Source organism: Pinus tabuliformis, chromosome 2_2 (genome assembly GCF_031772625.1).
Source record: "Pinus tabuliformis cultivar Carrire ecotype Pingquan chromosome 2_2, CPIR1, whole genome shotgun sequence".
Taxonomy (NCBI): Eukaryota; Viridiplantae; Streptophyta; class Pinopsida; order Pinales; family Pinaceae; genus Pinus; species Pinus tabuliformis.
Genome location: NC_142300.1, coordinates 963,752,891 through 963,770,169, shown reverse-complemented (window position 1 = coordinate 963,770,169; position 17,279 = coordinate 963,752,891). Strand labels below are relative to the sequence as shown.

The window sequence follows — 17,279 nt, the reverse complement described above, 5'->3', positions numbered from 1 at the left end:
TGAGACCTACCCCGAGGTTCCATTCTAGTTTTTTGCCTCACTTGGATGGCATATCAAAAAATGATAAGATTGGGTGCAAGTAGAGAGAGATTTTGGGGGAATAGATACCACTCATACCTAGCATCTAAGGTAAACAAAGTTTGAAACTCGTTCAAAATGTCACTACTAGATTGTATTTTTGATTCTCATTGCCCTATTTTTGGTCGTTGGTGACATTAATAAGATTCTTTCATCTTAACTCAATGTGTTTCTCCAAGCAACTTCAATAAACTAGCATAGATCCATTTTAATGCTGAATCCATTAAGTGTCAAGGAATTAAAAACCTCAAGGCTGCTTGATAAATTATAGGTTAAGAGGGATTTATGCTATTTTTTTCTATTTTATCAGGTCACAGTTACACCAAATGTCAAAAGAAGACATGTAAACATCGTAGCCAGCTTCCCCCCTGATCACAATGTAAAGCAACTTGCTTCAAACTATTGCACATCAGTTTTGAGGTTATAAATCCTAACATACCAATATAATTATTCCAGTGGGGATGGTATGGAGATAGTGGCCCTTTCACTAACATATTGATTAATTGATTGATTGTGGGATGAATATGCGTGCTTGCTCAGCATGCACCTCCTCATTTCTGGGCTGTGTTGTGTGGATGCTAGGTTAAGTCCCTCGGCTGGGTTGAGTTGTGTGGATATGAGGTTAAGTCTCTCGACTCTGTTGTGTGGATGCCATGTGAATCATTAACAAAAATATAATAAGCAGTCAGATACGCCATGTTTAGTGTCTTGGAATTTTCTCAGAATTTAAAATATCTTCTCCTCTCTCAGAGTAACAAACATTACATACCAACATCCACCCCCCAGGCTGTAATGCACCCCAATTGCCCCGGCACAACTAAAAAATAAAGAAAAAAACGCACAGACATCCAATTTATAATAATTTAAACTCGTTGTTCGTAAATGCGTACTGCAAACTGAATTATACAAAACCCTGGAAAAAATAAGGGAGCTTACTAACCTGAACAATTCGCCCATTGTCTGATGAGCCGTCAAGTATTAAGGGTTCAAAGGGGCCTTCTGTGTGAGGCTGAACAAAAACCCCAGCTTCGCTGTCCCCCACGTCATTTAACACCTCGTCATCTTCGTGGCCCTTTGATAATAATAGTACTTCTTCTTCGATTTCTTCATGTTTGTGCTGCTCCAAGTCCTCACACAGCAAAGTACCGTCCGTTTCAGAAAATACCCACCTCTTCTTCGTCCCGCGTCTCGAACCTTGCAGGTCTTGGGCATCATTAGAGAGCGCCGCGGAGTGATTTTCAGGAGCGTGGAGGGTAGATTCGAGCTGTTCGAGTCCGGCGAGCTGCTGCTTGAGGGAAGTTTTAGGGGGTTTTCTCTTCTCTGCGGGCGGTTGGCAGCTTGCATCATCCGCGCGAAATTGCGAAGATGTTGAAATTGATGAAGAAAACGAAGACTGGCAAGCTTTGAGCGTGTTTTTGAGATCCTTGAAGGACATTGCTGCAGTCTTCTTGGTGTGCGAGTCCTAAGTTTGTGAAGTTAATTATGAGGTTGTAGCCTGTAGGACCATGAGGAGGGAAGAATTTGAATGGGAGTTTGAAACAATAGAAATGTATTTCCGGATCGCTCTCTGTGCCGTGCATTTTAGTACGTATGTCTCGAGGTTCATTGCAATAAAAAGCTTCTGTCATGCTTCATCCATAAGCTTTGACTTTAATATATGTATCTATATTAAAATAAAGGTTAACGTTTTTAATGGGATCAATAATTTAAAATATTTATCTTAATTTTAAATTACTTCTTTAATAACGGTTAAACTTTGACTTTAACATATGTATATACATTAAAGTATAAAGGCTAAACATTTTTAATTGAATAAATAATTTTAAATATTTATTTTAATTTTAAATTATTTCTTTGAAATGTTGTTTTTTTATTGTGGGAAAATCTATTTTGATTTAATGGTTAGAGATATTTATAATTGAATTATCTGTTATTACTCAATTGTAAATGCATGTTGATTTATTTATTTAAAGAAAACCAGGGTACATGGAATTACTTAGGGGCAAACCACGCTAGGCGCTACATCGAATTACTTGTTAGTGGTTCGTAAGGGACAAGCTTTCACGCCTACCAAATGCCTTGTGTCTTGGTTTGTTAACCTGATTTCTTAATTCCGAGGAAGACTAACTCTTAAACAAGGAGAAACAATTTTAAGGACACGTAATATTTTAAGGGCATATTTTTAGGTGTGATTGTATTCAACATATTATATTATATGGCCTTGTGATATGTACACAGGTAATAAGTAAATCAAAACTTGTTTTATGTTTTTTTAATTTAAAGCCAAATTTTAATAATATGATTGAATTTCAGGGTTTTATTTTAAGCCTTGTCTACTAAGGCAACAATTTCGCATGGACAGCCATTTCTCATTAGAATCCGGCCATCTTTTTCAACAAATCCAACTATGGGAGTGTTTGAATTATTGTTTTATGGTGGAAATGGATTCAACACCATCAAAAACCTTTGGACACCCAAAACCTTTAGTGTGATAGTTGTAACGCGAATTTCCAAAAATTTCCACCATATTTTTGTCAAAATCGTGTCAAATTTCCATTGTTTTTTGAGCTAAAATGTCACCTCCTTAGAATACAACTTTATTTTATATGAGTCTAGACATGTGGATACTGGAATAGGATGAGACGTCAAAAAATATCCACCTATATTAACATTGGTGTTCCCAAACTGAATATAATCCCCAAAAAAATTGTGATGACTTAAAAAAATTTAAATAATAAATTTTTAAATTATAAATTAATCTAACAAATCACAATTATATTAATAAAAAAGGTCTATGGTATGGAAAATTAAAAAATATATAATATACTTTTAAATATTAAATAAAAACTAAATTTAAAATAAATATATACTCAACGGTGGAAGGAGGGGGAGACGTTGTAAGTTGAAGTTTTAGGGTATTTATGGGACTTGGGGAAGACGACAAATAATCTGGTAGAAGCCTATGGTTTACTCCAAAACATTTTTCTTGCCAAAGAATTCCAGGTCTCTTCTCTCATTGTGTTAGGTGACTCTTTTAATAATTCAATGTCTGGTCAAAAGATCCTTCCCTAGATAATCTCCTTAATCAGATTACAAGGTATAAAAAGATATCACAAAGATGAGTTTCAAACACATTCTAAAGGATAATAACCAGAAAGTAGGTCAATGTGCTAGCCAAAGTTGTAAATTGAAGTTTGGAGAGTTGGTGGTTAATGGTTAAGAACATCCTCCATCCCTTAGTTTTCCATCCCTTAGTGGATTAAGAATGAATCATATGTTAAGTATCAATTCAGTAGCTCTAATGGCAAATGTCCAAACATAAATGATCGAGAGAATCCAAAGAAATATGTTGTAATTAAGAATTATATTTTGAAGTAGGTTATATGTACTTAAGTTTTGTCTACTTTTAAGATGTATTCATCTCCAAAGATTTATATATACTTAATATTAATTGTATTCATTTTTAAAAGATAATTTTAGTTCAAAAATTTATAAAATATTGAAAATAAATAAATCATAATGTAATTCCTGAACCCATATTTACCATTAATATAAATATTCTCATTTCTCATTATTATTATATATATAATTTTATGCTTTTATAATAACTTAGCTAAAAGCGCAAAACTAAATTATAAAAGAATAGTAAAGGGCATTTTCATTTTTCATTAGCTATTACCACTCGTAAAAGAACTAAAATATAATTTGAAAGGAGGAAGTAGAAGAACTAAAATATGAAGGAGAAAATGGTTTTATTATACATCAACCATTTTATAAAAGAATAAATTTGAAGGATTTGATTAAAAAATATATATTTAAGTTGAAGTTTATATATATAGATTAAAATGAAAAATAAAATATTATTAAAATTATTTATTTATATTATTATTTATTAATTTAAAAAATAATTATAAATATATAAAAACAATACTTTTTAAAATGTTATTATATATTAATTTTTATAAAAGGAAATATAAAATATAAATATTAAAAATCAATTTTATCATTTTTAAAATAAAGGTAAGGATTTTGAATCATTTAGTTTTCACATTGGAGTGAAGGTTTATATTTTGTTTTTATTTTATTTTATTTTATTATGTAGAGTAGTTATAATTTAATCCCGATGGGGTATATCAACATTTGGTCGAACTATTTCAGAGTTCACTTCACGCGGTAGGTAAAGGCTTTAGGAAGTATAAGGTGATGAGATGGGGTGGCGGTCGACCGAACTCTCCAGACCCATCTCTGACTGTTATATTCTGTAGAGATGACAATGTAACAGTTGTTGTATTGTGGACGATGAACTATGTGTGTAGGGTGGCAGGTGAGAGTGTTAAAGGTCGAACGAGCTTACCAAGGCCATGGGGTAGCTAGACCTCAGTGGAATGCTTGAACTCTGGTATTGTGGCTTCTCTGACGGTCTTTTGTGCATTCATATGGGATCCTGATTTGTTTGAAGGTTCCTTTCCTCTCTGGTGCGTTCAGTTTGGTTATGCAAGGTGGAACCCCAGGTGTCGCCGAAGGAGGGTTGCTCTAGGTTGGTGGGTACTCGGTGGTTTCCAAGGTATTGTTTATATCTAGTTAAGGTCTTTCCATGTGTTGTGGTTACCGGTGATCATTAGTAAGTCGGCATTGCCCATTTCCCGATGGTGGGCGTGGCCTTGTCTGCGGCTACATTTTCTTTCTGAAGTCAAATTTCTTACAAATAGTCATGGTATTCGATGGCACCTTCTTTTATCGAGGCCCTTTAGCAAATTTCCCAAAGGAGGGGGTGTTTATGGTAGTGGGGAAGTTATAATTCCCTTGTTTTTTGTCTTTTGGTTGCTTATATTGAGGAATTGAGTGAGTTGTTGGGAGTGTGTTTATGTGCTTTTGAGCAGGGCCTTGTAGCTAGCCTTCCCCTATTAAGGTTATGGACTAAAACAGGAACAAGTCCACTAAGGGGCTTCAACGTCGCAGTACTTGTGCAGATTCGTTGGGTGGCCTAGCTTAGTAAGAGCTATAAGGCCAAAGTGAGGTGGTCAATCATGCCTCAGCAGCGTGGGCGTCCCCACCATGGAGGAGGGCATCAGGGCCACGGTGGACGACAAATTAGGGATTCGAGCTCGACTTCGGACGATGCGGTTAGTAGAGAACAAACGGATGAGGCCGCTCAAGCTCGCGAGCACTCTCCAAGTAAAGTGGAGGCTCTAGGCTCGCTGGAAACCATTGCATATCAACTTATAGGCATCCAAGCCAACCTGGACATTATGAGAGAGCATCGTTATGAAGATCATAACGAATCGATTGCCTACTTTAATGACATCCAATTCTGCCTCGATGAGACTCAAGAGCATCAGTCGCAACTAGAAATGTCTCAATGATCACCTGCGTGATTTGGAGGCCTGAGTTACACGCATCAATTTCCATATGCATGAGCAAGTTGGCTTCCCTACAGGTCCCCCCAGACTTCCGCCCCACCACCCTCTGTGATATGATTATCTCAGGTTCTTAGTCTTTTTTGTCATCTTTTTGTTATGTAAGGCTAGTAATCCTATCAGAAATAATGGTTATCTAGTTGCATCTTTTGTTATCTTTGGCACCCCTAACTCTCCCCTCTGTTTGTCGTGAAGTTAAGGGGGCCATGCAACCTATTTTTGTACTCTGGATTTCACTGATGATAATATAATGCAATTCTTTTGACCAACAAAAAAAAGAGTTGTATAATTTGTGGTTTAACAAGGAAGGTATAAGTGATTTTGCTTGTGGATATTTAAGTTTAAAATTCATTGCAATATAAATATTAATTCTCAATTTCAATTGTTTTTTTTACCATGTAACTTGTGCATCAAAATAATGGTTTGTGTTACCATAGGAGTATATAGGTATTTTCAAATATGTCCTTGAAATCTCACTCCATTCCAAAGTCTAACATTGAATTGACTCGGTCCTTAGTTGTTGTCCATGACAAATATAGGATTTCTTTCAAAAGAGACATGTCAACCCAAGAGAACTTGTCCAAGACAAATATAAGATCTCTTTCAAAAAGGAGATGTCAACCCAAGGGGGCATGTTTTCAAGGATATAATTGAAATATCACTCCATTCCAAAGTCCAAGATGGAGTTGATTTTGTTGAGAAATCTGGGGCAAAGACAAGAGGTGATTTCTCTAGAAATGATAACTGCTTGTGAATACTTTCTACTTCTTTTTATTATGTTCTTCTCTGGCTTGATTATTATAGAGTTATTTTCATCAAACAGTTATCAAAATATGAACAACAATGACACAAGATGTATGCGATCAGCTAGGGCCAAAACCTCTCCAACTTGTGAGAAAAACCCAAACAAAATATTATTCTTATAGAATCTTCAAGAGATGAATTCCAAAACCAAGACCCTTGACCTAACAACCTTTCCAAGACCAAGTCACAAGAACTTTTGAACAACTTCTCCTTCTTGTCCAAGTCAACACTAGTCAAACTGACTTCTTGTACCTCTATTCTCAACTTCTCTGAAATTCGACCTCTTTCCACAGTCCTGCAATTCTTGGCCTGCATGGAACCACTGTAATTTTGCACATGTGAGCTGATTGGAGGAGTTTGGTGATGCTTTCCTTCTTCGCTTGACTTGGAGACTTCCCTTTGTGATCTTGGCTAGCAAGAATGCTAGTTTAGTGACCTTTTTCTTGGCTTCTTCAAGGATTGATGTGACCTCATTGCAGAAACCCTAATTTTTGTCACACGTGTGAGGAAGATGACCCAAAAACAATGCCAAAAATTATTCGATCTTCTTCTCTTTCCCTTCGTTGGATGAGAGGCTTCCTTCTAGTGTTTCTTGCACTTCTTCTTAGATTTCAAATGCTTGATTGAATGCTCTTTAAGTGAGGTTAAGTCCTCCTTTATATAATAGTATTCCCGTGAAAATAAGCCGACTTATGCTAGTGTCTAGGCCGACATCTCCTTCTCGAACAATCTGGAGCTTATTTGGAAGGTTGACTTGATTGAGTACTTGTGACAAGGTCTTGGAGGGTTTTTTATCCTTATAATGACTCAAATAATTTCTTGTAACATGCCCAAATGGGTCTTCAATACATGACATTGACTCAATTGACTTTGTGACTTAATGACCAAACCTAATAGCTCACAATGGGAGCTTCGTTTATAAAATAAAATTCCTTGAGCATGAAACCCATGTCTCAAGCAATTTTTTTTTTTCTTCTTTACACTAATTACATAAAATCATGAAAACACGTTATTATGAAGACCAAACCTAGTTACATATTTCAATAGGTTTGGTCCCTAGTGCATTGTCGTCCATGACAGATGTAGGATCTCTTTCAAAAGGGACTTGTCCATGGCAATTATAGGATCTCCCTTAAAGGATACATGCCAATCCAAGTGTGTCCCCTTGTGGAACACTAATTAGATTGGTGCCAAAGAAAGATGGTTCTTTGCACATACACATTTACTATTTATTATCTATGAAAGTCAAATCCCTACTATCTACCTAATAATTATTGATAAATAAATTAAAATGTTGGAAGCCTAGTTCTAAAATAAATATGCCTATTGTGCTTTTTGTTATTTCGGCATTGTTTCTTTCCTTTTGGCATCGGTGTTGATTTCTACTCCCAGTTATTTTCTCTGGGCCCTTTTATGGGCTTGCAAATTACTACTGTGGAGACAAGTAGTATTTTGTCGAGTCGATAATCTGATCCCTCACATGTTTCTTAAATGGAGTTGGAAGTTGTAGATTACAAGCTACACAGTTCGATCCATGGAGCCATATTTCCCGATTTGGAAGATTTTTTGTAGTTTTGCAGAGGGTCATCTAATCAATATCTACGACAGGAGGACTCCTCTCAGTTTCCGAAGTTAATCAATGTAGAGGGTAGTATTGTTCATTGACTGGATGGTCCTCCTAGTGAGTCCAAAGATGGTGCATTTCTTGACCAAGTTACCTCCCTGGCCTCAACAAAACTAGATTCAGTCCCTAATCTAAACACATAAGATCTATTAAGGCATGGAAAATTCTCGCTATGGTGGTTGGTGATGATTTATGCCTTGATTATGTGCCAAAAATTTTGGAATATGTTATTATCAAGAGGTTTGATGGTAAGGTGGTGAGTCTGCTAGTGTTAAGGGGTTGAATTGAGAAATCATGGAAGTTGGTCATGGGTCATTTCCCTGATTTCCATGTTTTATCAAGAGGCAGGTTAGTAACAAATTTCCATCATCATGAAGACACATTGGATGTTCTAAACAAAGAATGGTTGTGGGTTGAATGTGGTCTGGTATTGCATCATTGGAGATTGGAATTTGACTTGGTCAAAGAGTTTTTGGTGTTGTAGAAGATATTTTCACTACTACCATGTTTTCCCTTTCATTTATGGACAAGAGGATTTTTAGAGGCTACCAGGAATAGATTAGGGCATTTCGTGGCTAATGAAAAGGACTATTTATCCAAGTTAGATCCTATATGTGCTTGCATTTTAGTGGAGGTAGACATGAAACATGGATTGGTGGATGAAATCGAGCTAAAGTTTAGTGATAAATCATGGCTCTAAACAATGGATTACTAGAAGATTCCCTTCTAATGTTTTTCTTGTACAAAGATGGGCCATACTCTGAAGCATTCTAACAATAATCCGCAGGGACTGAAAATACAAAAGAAAGTTTAGGTAAATAAATTGTCATCACAACCATTGCACCTTCCTAAAGAGCCTCAACCTCATTTGGATCCTCAGTCCCAATAGGAGGAGTACAACGATCAACCTGTGGTTGAAAACCCTAGATGGATTTCATCCGGAAAGCACTCTCCCTTATCTTCTATTGAATTTTTTCCTTTTTATAATCATGTGGTTCTAGGTCCTTCTTTGGGTTCTAATGCTCCCATTTCTTCTCTTGCTCTAGATTATATCCTTCCTTGTTAGTAAATATTGCAGTCCCCAATCCTCTTTGCACTTCAAATCGTGAGCTCGAACCTTCGGCTAGGGGTTCCTTAATTTCCTACTCTAAATCTCAGTCTAATAATTTTGCGGCCTCATGTTCTCAATCTCTCAAGTTGGTGAGTGACATGTTGAAGTCATTGTATGCTCTGATTTTCAAGTCTGAAGTAATATGATCTTCATTCCAAAGTTAATTTGTCCCCGAGGGTGACCTCAAAAGGAGGTTGGTCATAAATCCTTTGCATGTTGGACATGTTGGTCGCAAGTCCAGCCTGTCCATTACACAATTGAAGGGATCCTTGGAGCAAAGAAATCACTTCGCGGAGCTCCTCGATTAATTCAATTAACTAGGTTTCAGGGTACAAATAGAGAGTTATGTAAAACTGACCATGAGAATTCAAACTATAATTTAAATATATGTATAATTCAAAATTTGTTGTTACATATAATAACTTAGGTTTGAGAATGGGGCCCTTTGAGTGCTTACAATTTCTATGTTGTAGCACAGTAATAGCCCACATTAGCCAAAAATATCTTCCCCAATCATCTAGCAGCCAAAATCCCCTTTTATCCTTTGTTCTCATAATTTTATTCCCCATGTTGTCGACCTCTTCACATTCTAGAAGTGAAACAATTTGATTTCCCATGCTACCTAGCTCTTCGCATTCTAGAACTAAAACAATTTGATTCCCCACAGTTACGTGGAAAAAAATAAATATGTGTGACTCACATTTCCTTCCTATAGCACGTCTAGTAGTGACTGCCTATAGTAGTGACTATCGATTTGGTTGTGTGAGCAACTCCACACAATAGGAATATCAACAACGAGATTCTAAGACGGTTAGCAACTCAAAAGTAATCGTCACTTTGATAAAATGTAGCTACAAGAGTAGCATCAACTATATGTTGGGTGTATTAGCAACTAACATAATAGGATTGTCAGCAACTCAAAATGCATGGAAGTTGCAACATTTATTTTCCTACATTACAAACTAAAACATAAACTTGTTTTTGGTTTATGAGGATTGCTGGAGGCCAAGGATGCTCCTGCATTAGACACCCTTTGTAAGAAAATATGTACTAACAAATCGTGGTAGTTTCTTTAATGGTTGAAATACCTTGTAAGTGTGCTAGCTCTTGTTCAGTCACCTGTGATGCATCAACAGATCCCTTGTTTTTCCATTTGGCTAAATACTTAGGATACTCCTTTTGACAAGTCTTCCTTCCAACCCTTTTGGCTAAAATTTCCTCCAACAGGTTTGATTGGAAATTATTCCTTCTACTCAGTTGGTGTACCTATCTCATCATTGTTTTCCTCTTCATGGAACTCATACAGATCAACCACATTGAATATTGAAGAGATATCAAAATCTCTTGACAACTCTAACTTCTAATGTTTTCATAAATCTTTCTAATAATTCTGCATGGGCCTAATTTCTTGTATTTCAACTTGTTGTAGGTACCCTAAGGAAATCTTCCTTCTACAAATGCGCCATTATCAATTCTCCTTCTTTAAAAAAAATTGTTCTCCTTTTCAAATATGCTTTCTTTTTATACCCTTCATTACTTTGTTGCGATCTTTTATTCACCTCTTCATGCATTTCATACATGTTGTGTGAAAAATCACTTGCATCAATGATCTTCCTTTCCTCCAAGTTTGGAAACTTTATCAAGTCCAAAACACCTTTCGGTGAAATAATATGAACAGGACTCTTACCAACTGATCTATTTACTGAGTCATTCTATGCAAATCCTGCCTATGCCAAGACCATATCCCACTAGTTGGGATTTTTGTCACTTAATATTTTCAACAAATTCCCAAGACACTTGTTCACTACTTTAGTCTATCCATTTGTCTGTGGATGATAGATCTAACTGTATAATAATTTAGACCCCATATCCTTCCATAGTGTCCTTGAAAAGTGACCCTGAAATCTTGTAATGGTTCTCGATAAGCCATGAAATCTCACAACTTATTTGAAGAATAAAAACAACCACTTTAGTAGCATCACTTGTTTTTTTCCGTGCTATGAAATGTGTCATCTTCAAAAACCAATCTACAAAAACCATCATTGAATCATACTTCCTTTGTGTCCTTGGTAGCTCCAATACAAAGTCCATGCTCACATCTTCTCAAGGCTTTTATCGTACTTGCAATGGAGTTATATACAACCCTGTATTTTGGCTTCTTCCTTTTGCTAGTTGGAAAACACTATAACACTCGACAAACTTCCGGACACCCTTGTTGATGTTGGGCCAAAAATACCTCTCCTTCACCAACATTGTGGTCTTGTCCATGCCAAAATGTCCACCTAAGCCTCCACCATGTAGTTCCTTGATAATATTCAACCTCGTAAACCCTTGAGGAGTGCACAATTGTTGATTTTTAAATAATAATCATTCTTAGATATGGTAATCTAAGAACATGGTTTTGTCCACACTCCAAGGTGATTTACAAGCTATCTAAGCTTCTCCTAATTCAACATCTTCTACACATAACTCCTTCATGCTTTCCAAAGCCACCACTTCCATTAACAAAGTGTTTAGTAGCAACACTCTCCTACTCAAAGCATCTGCAACTTTGCTTGACTTTCCGAACCTATGCTTCTAAACAAATGTATAACTTCGCAATAATTCAACCCATTTAGAATGCCTTTGATTTAACTTACTTTGATCATTGATATATTGTAATGCCCTGTGGTCTGTAAATAAGATAAGTTCTTTGGGCAACAAATAATGTCTTTATTTCTTCAAAGCTTGGACAATAGCATAAAATTCCTAATCATATACAAAATAGTTCTACTTAGCATCATTCAATTTCTCACTGAAGAAAGATAATGGTTAGCCTTCTTGGCCCAAAACCACTCCAATTGTTGTCCCTCTTGCATTACAGTTAACTTGGAATACTTTATCAAAGTTTGGAAATGCCAAAACAAGTTTCTCTATCACCTTCTTTTTCATATTTTTAAATTACTTCATTTTTGCAGTTGTCCACTTAAAATTTCCCTTTTTCATGCATTCACTGAGAGGTGCACAAATCTGGCTGAAATTCCTAATTATTTTTTTGTAGAAACTTGCTAACCCATGGAAGCTTCGCACCTTAAAAATGGACTGAGGTGTTGGGAAATCCAAGATAGCCTTCACCTTTTCATAATCTATCTTCAAACCTTCCTTGGAAATCACAAATCCGAAGTACACTAACTCTTTCTGTAGAAATGTACATTTCTTCAAGTTGATCAACAACTTCTCTTCCTTCAACCACTGCAACACTTTCCTTACATGCTCCAAGTGCTCCTCTTTGTCTTTGTTAAAAAATGAAATGTCGTCCAAGTATACCACAACAATGTTTCCCAATAATGCTTTCAAGACCTCATTCACGAGCCTCACGAATGTGCTAGGGGCAATAGTTAACTCAAATGGCATAACCAACCATTCAAACAATCCATCCTTTGTCTTGAAAGCAATCTTCAACTCATCACCTTCCCTTACCGAATTTGATTATGTTGGAAATATTGAGAGGAGGGTGAATTGACATTTCTTAGCAATTAGTACTTTTGAATCTTTTTCAAAGCATTCGTTAATCTTCAAAAGATCATAAACAATAATTAACAATATACAACACCATACAACAATGGAGAAAGATAAAACAGAGGACACAAAGATTTTTAGGTGGAAAACCCCCTCCGGGTCAAAAAACACCGAATGTTTCTTTAGTAATTGCTTCTCCTTGTTAAAAGAAATTGATTACATCAAGATTTGAGCTACAATTGAGGGAGGCGTCAACCCCCTAATTTACAGGCTAAAACCTGTAGGACGCTACTAAACCCTAATATCTTATTGCAACCAGAAGGATGCCCCAACACCCTGTAGATCATGCCATAACCTCATGAGTGCTCCAAAACTCTATTTACCAGTTGTTGTCAGAAAGGATGCTTCGCTACCTTGTTAGTTTATTAGCCACAGCTGAATTGATGCCATAATGCCCTGTGCAAGGCACAACTTGCCCTAGCACCGCCTTGCCGCCCTGAAGTGTTTTCAGGCCACAACCTGAAGGTGACTCCAGTCACCCAGAAGAGTCGATAGATCACGTTTCACAATTTTCACATTGGATCCCCTATACTCTGAACAATGTAGAATAGTTGTAGAATAAATGTCGAATTCTAGTAGCTGCTTATCATTGTTCCCACGAACTGATCACTGCACAATGATACACATCAAGCTATCACTGTTCAACTGCACATCACTGTCACTTCACACTGTATATCAATGTCACTACAAATCATTGCACAATTGTTGGCTATCACTACACGTCACTTCTTATGAATGAATAGTCATCAATGCACAACCACTGTCACTGCACACATAGATCACTTCACATCTGTTGGTTGCCACTACACATCACTTCATTGAGTTTCTCATGAATAAATAAGCATCAAGACTCAATACATCATGTTGCCACATTGTATCAAGTTGCACACGATGCTACAACCATCTAGCCCTGCTATCAAATGATGGCACAAACAAAAGTGTGTCGGGTCATCCTTATGATCTGCTACCAATGCTCTCAAGCTCTGTCCACAAAGAACTACCAGCTTATGTCTAAACATTATTGCCCTTTAAGTATGGGGGATTTACTTGGTTCATGAGGCACAATACTTGCTAAGGTTTTGCAAATGGGGTAGCAAGCTAAGTGGGCTTGATTGTGGGAAAAACTCCACAGTTAAGCGCGCTTGAGCCAGAGGAGTTCTGGGATGGGTGACCTCCTGGGAAGTCCTGGTTACCGGGTGCAAGCCCCGGAAGTGATGATTGATGCTATGTGATTCGTTCTCCACATTTCACTAGTTTCAATCCCACTTCTTCACCCCTGTGAGCATCACCCGATGCAATGAGTGCTAAGTGAACTATTCAAAAATCATGAGAAATTAGTCAGTTACGACTACCTCTCATGGAAATGGTCATACGTTTGAATGACTTACTTAACGCAGTTGAATCCCAAAAATGATATCTAATATTATTGCCCTTGTCCCATGTCAATACGCCAATATATATATATATATATATATATATATATATATATATATATATATATATATATATATATATATATATATATATATATATATTCATTATCCTTATACCTCAAGGTGTCCGCAATTTATTTTCCTCAGAGATCCCAACCACAGGTAGACCGAAAATCACAGAGAGTTTCCACAGCTAGGCCGAAAATTTTAGAACTATAATGATGTGAGAATACTATGGTTAAAGATTTGAATTTGGTTTTTTCTTCTTTCTTTTTTTTAATAGTTTTTTATTAGGCTCACTAGGGGCTCCTAAAACTAGTCTTTGGAGATGAAGGGGCTTCATAAAAATTTAATTAATTTATATCTTGTGAGCTAAGTAAGAGAGTCATTGCTTGTATGTGAGTAGATTTAGGATTGGGTCATTTTGTATTTTATGAAAAGGTTCCTAATGTAAATATTGGAGTATACTTAGGCACATAGATTAAACATTGGAAATAGAGGGTTTCAACAACTAGACGTTGGAGGAATTTATTGGAGGGAAATTAAATATCAGTTTTATTTAAATTAAAACCATGAATAAGGTGTTTTAGAATTAAGTGTTAGAAACCCATTGTTAATGTTTAGGAAACTCATTGTATATTTTAATGTGTAGGAAACCCATTATATTTAACATTAGTGACTCTAAGGTTACTTTGCCACAAGGATAACTATTTATTCAATTACATTTATTATTTTTTTATTATTTATAACGTGCTTTGCCTTAAGCTCTACTAAAATTTGAAATCAATGATTGGCTTAGTGCATATGTTCCTACCTGAGTGTGAAGTCAATGATTGGTTTACTGCATTTGGATCTTGAAGTTATTCAACTTATATGTGGTGAGATTACGGTGAGAATCCCTATCATATATTGACAACCGTTGGTGAATAAGGTGTCATGTCTCTACCCCCTAGGGTTTTAGCCCACAAAACTAGGTCTTCAACTTCAACCTCAATTTTCTCTCAAACTAGGGGGAACCACAAGGCGTACCATATATCAACGGAAACATCTCATCGAGGAGAATCTAATGACATGGGTATTAGACCGAAACTCAATGACTTGACCTACCAAAAATCATCAACAAATTTAGGGTACATCCTCTCTTTAGGGAACCCAACCCCTAGGACTTGGGTTTTCAGGCATCCAATAATATAGTTGTTGTCTTGATGTAATCTGACAATTACTAAGAAGTGTTCATTAACCATTTGGCATCAATGACTGATGTTTTTGGTCAAAGTAAAACATAGTCAACTCCATGGGTTGACATCAATGATAACACCATCCAACAATCTCCCCCTTTGTCATCGGTGGCAACGCACGTACTCCTCCTGCGAGTACAACCCCCCTGGCTTGATGCTTCACCTCCTTCTCGAGATTTTAGTTTCCTTCTCAGGTTTTTTCTCTCCACCTTTAAAATCAATGGCAAAGGGTTTTCCCCTTGAGAATTTGCTTGCTTCATGTGGACTTGTTATTTGTTTGTGCTCCCCAAAACAAGAATCCTTCTTGTAATAGTTTGTTAATGATGATCCCTATGGACTTGTGTACCGTATGTGCTTCCCTTGAATATAAGCCTTCCTTTGTGAACCTAGAATTCTTCAATTGTTCTGCCCCTTGAACATGTTATGAAGTTTCCATCTTGTTAAAACTATCTATCAATGGTAGACCTGTGCCACATACTGTTGTAATACTCCCCCTCTTCAAATATCAAGCAGTCGATGAGCCGAATTGTTCAAAATAGTGTATCATCTAACGGACCATCTTGACTCGAGTCATTAATCGAAGCAACTGTTGATTCCTTACGATCTGTTATGAATCATGAAAAAATAGCTGTTGAGACCTTCTTTCCTTCCTTCTTTTCTTGCTCATCTTGTACTTGTTCATCCTATACCTGTTTTTTTTCTCCAAACCTTCTTATTCTCATCATCAAGATTTTTATTCATGGTTGATTCCATCTTGTATTTGCAGTGATGATCTATGTGTCCATAGTTATGACATTTGAAGCATTCAATGTCATCCATAGAAGATTTAATTTGGTATCTATTTCGTGAACCTACAAACTTGCTTCTAAGGTTTTGTAGATAATAGTTGTACCTGCCAGAAACTTCACAATCCCTATCCATATGTCCATAGTTATCACATAAAAAGCAATAGTCATTAAATGAACATGCGTACCTAGATAATTCGTTCGAAGGCAGTGGTCCTTGATAGTTGTACCTGTCAACAAATTTACAATCCCTGGCCATATGTCAAAAGTTAGCACATGAAAAATAATAACCATTAAATAAACGAACATACCTAGAATATTTTTCATTCTTCTTTGAAGGCATTGCTATAGTCTATTTTTTGTCCTTTATCCTTAACTGCTTTGCCATCATTCTTCGGAGTTACAACGTTCTTCTTTGGTTCAATCATCTTCTCAATCTCATTGTGCGAAGATGCGCAGCTTGTACCTTCATCAATTGGAGCCTTACCTATTCTTTTTACCAATTCTTTATATGGCCTGTCCATAACCTGTAAATGGTCCTTTTCTTTAAGATTGTTGATCTCATTAAGTTTTGCATCAAGTTCTTCTTTATTTTGAGCAAGATCTTCTTGAAACCATATTTTCAAGATCTTCCTTCTTTTTTCTGCCTCCTCAACATGTAGCTTGAGAAGAGTGGTCTTCTCTACTTCTCTATTTAGAGCCTGTATTTGTTCCTTCTGCTCCTCATTTTCAATCTTGAGCTTGCTTAGTTCAGCTGAAGAGGTTTCCAATTCCTTTTTCTTTTGGTCAACTGCGGATATGTATCTTTGATCAAATTCCTTCCTTTCAATTTCTACTTCCTGCATCTATTGTTTGAGCCTGCTAATCTCTGCAAACGTCGTGCGGAGTTCTTGTTTCTTATGTTGGACTTCTCTCTTGAGGTCTTGTGTCTCTGTATTCTTGACTTCTTCCAATTGAGTTCTAAGGCTGCTAATCATCTTCTCAGACTTTTCATTTCTTTGATGAGTTCTTTTGTTGTCTTCAATTCTGCTTCCAAAAGTCTTGTCTTTTCCTTTTGAATTTTGAGTTCCTTGATCACCTCGATCACTTGATTTTGAAACTTTGTCTTACTCATTTCTCCAATTTCTTTATCATAATCAAAAGGATCTGAATTTTTCAATACCATCTTGATCTAATTGCTTTGTTGAATAGATATTATGAAGCTTTTTCCAAAGAGCTTTAGCTGTTGAAC

At 36.4% G+C, this 17,279-nt stretch overlaps 1 protein-coding gene across 2 annotated transcripts in view; it reads right to left on the bottom strand.

The window, feature by feature from the left end:
• The window catches only part of LOC149196433 (switch 2-like), a 150,743-nt gene extending 149,047 nt beyond the window's left edge, over positions 1 to 1,696 (bottom strand). For both annotated transcript variants that reach the window (XM_089405553.1, XM_089405554.1), the window contains exon 1: positions 1,019 to 1,696. In XM_089405553.1, coding sequence (XP_089261679.1) covers positions 1,019 to 1,513 — 495 coding nt within the window. In that variant the 5' untranslated portion in view covers positions 1,514 to 1,696. The remainder of the gene's footprint in view (positions 1 to 1,018) is intronic.
• Between the last annotated feature and the right edge of the window lie 15,583 nt (positions 1,697 to 17,279).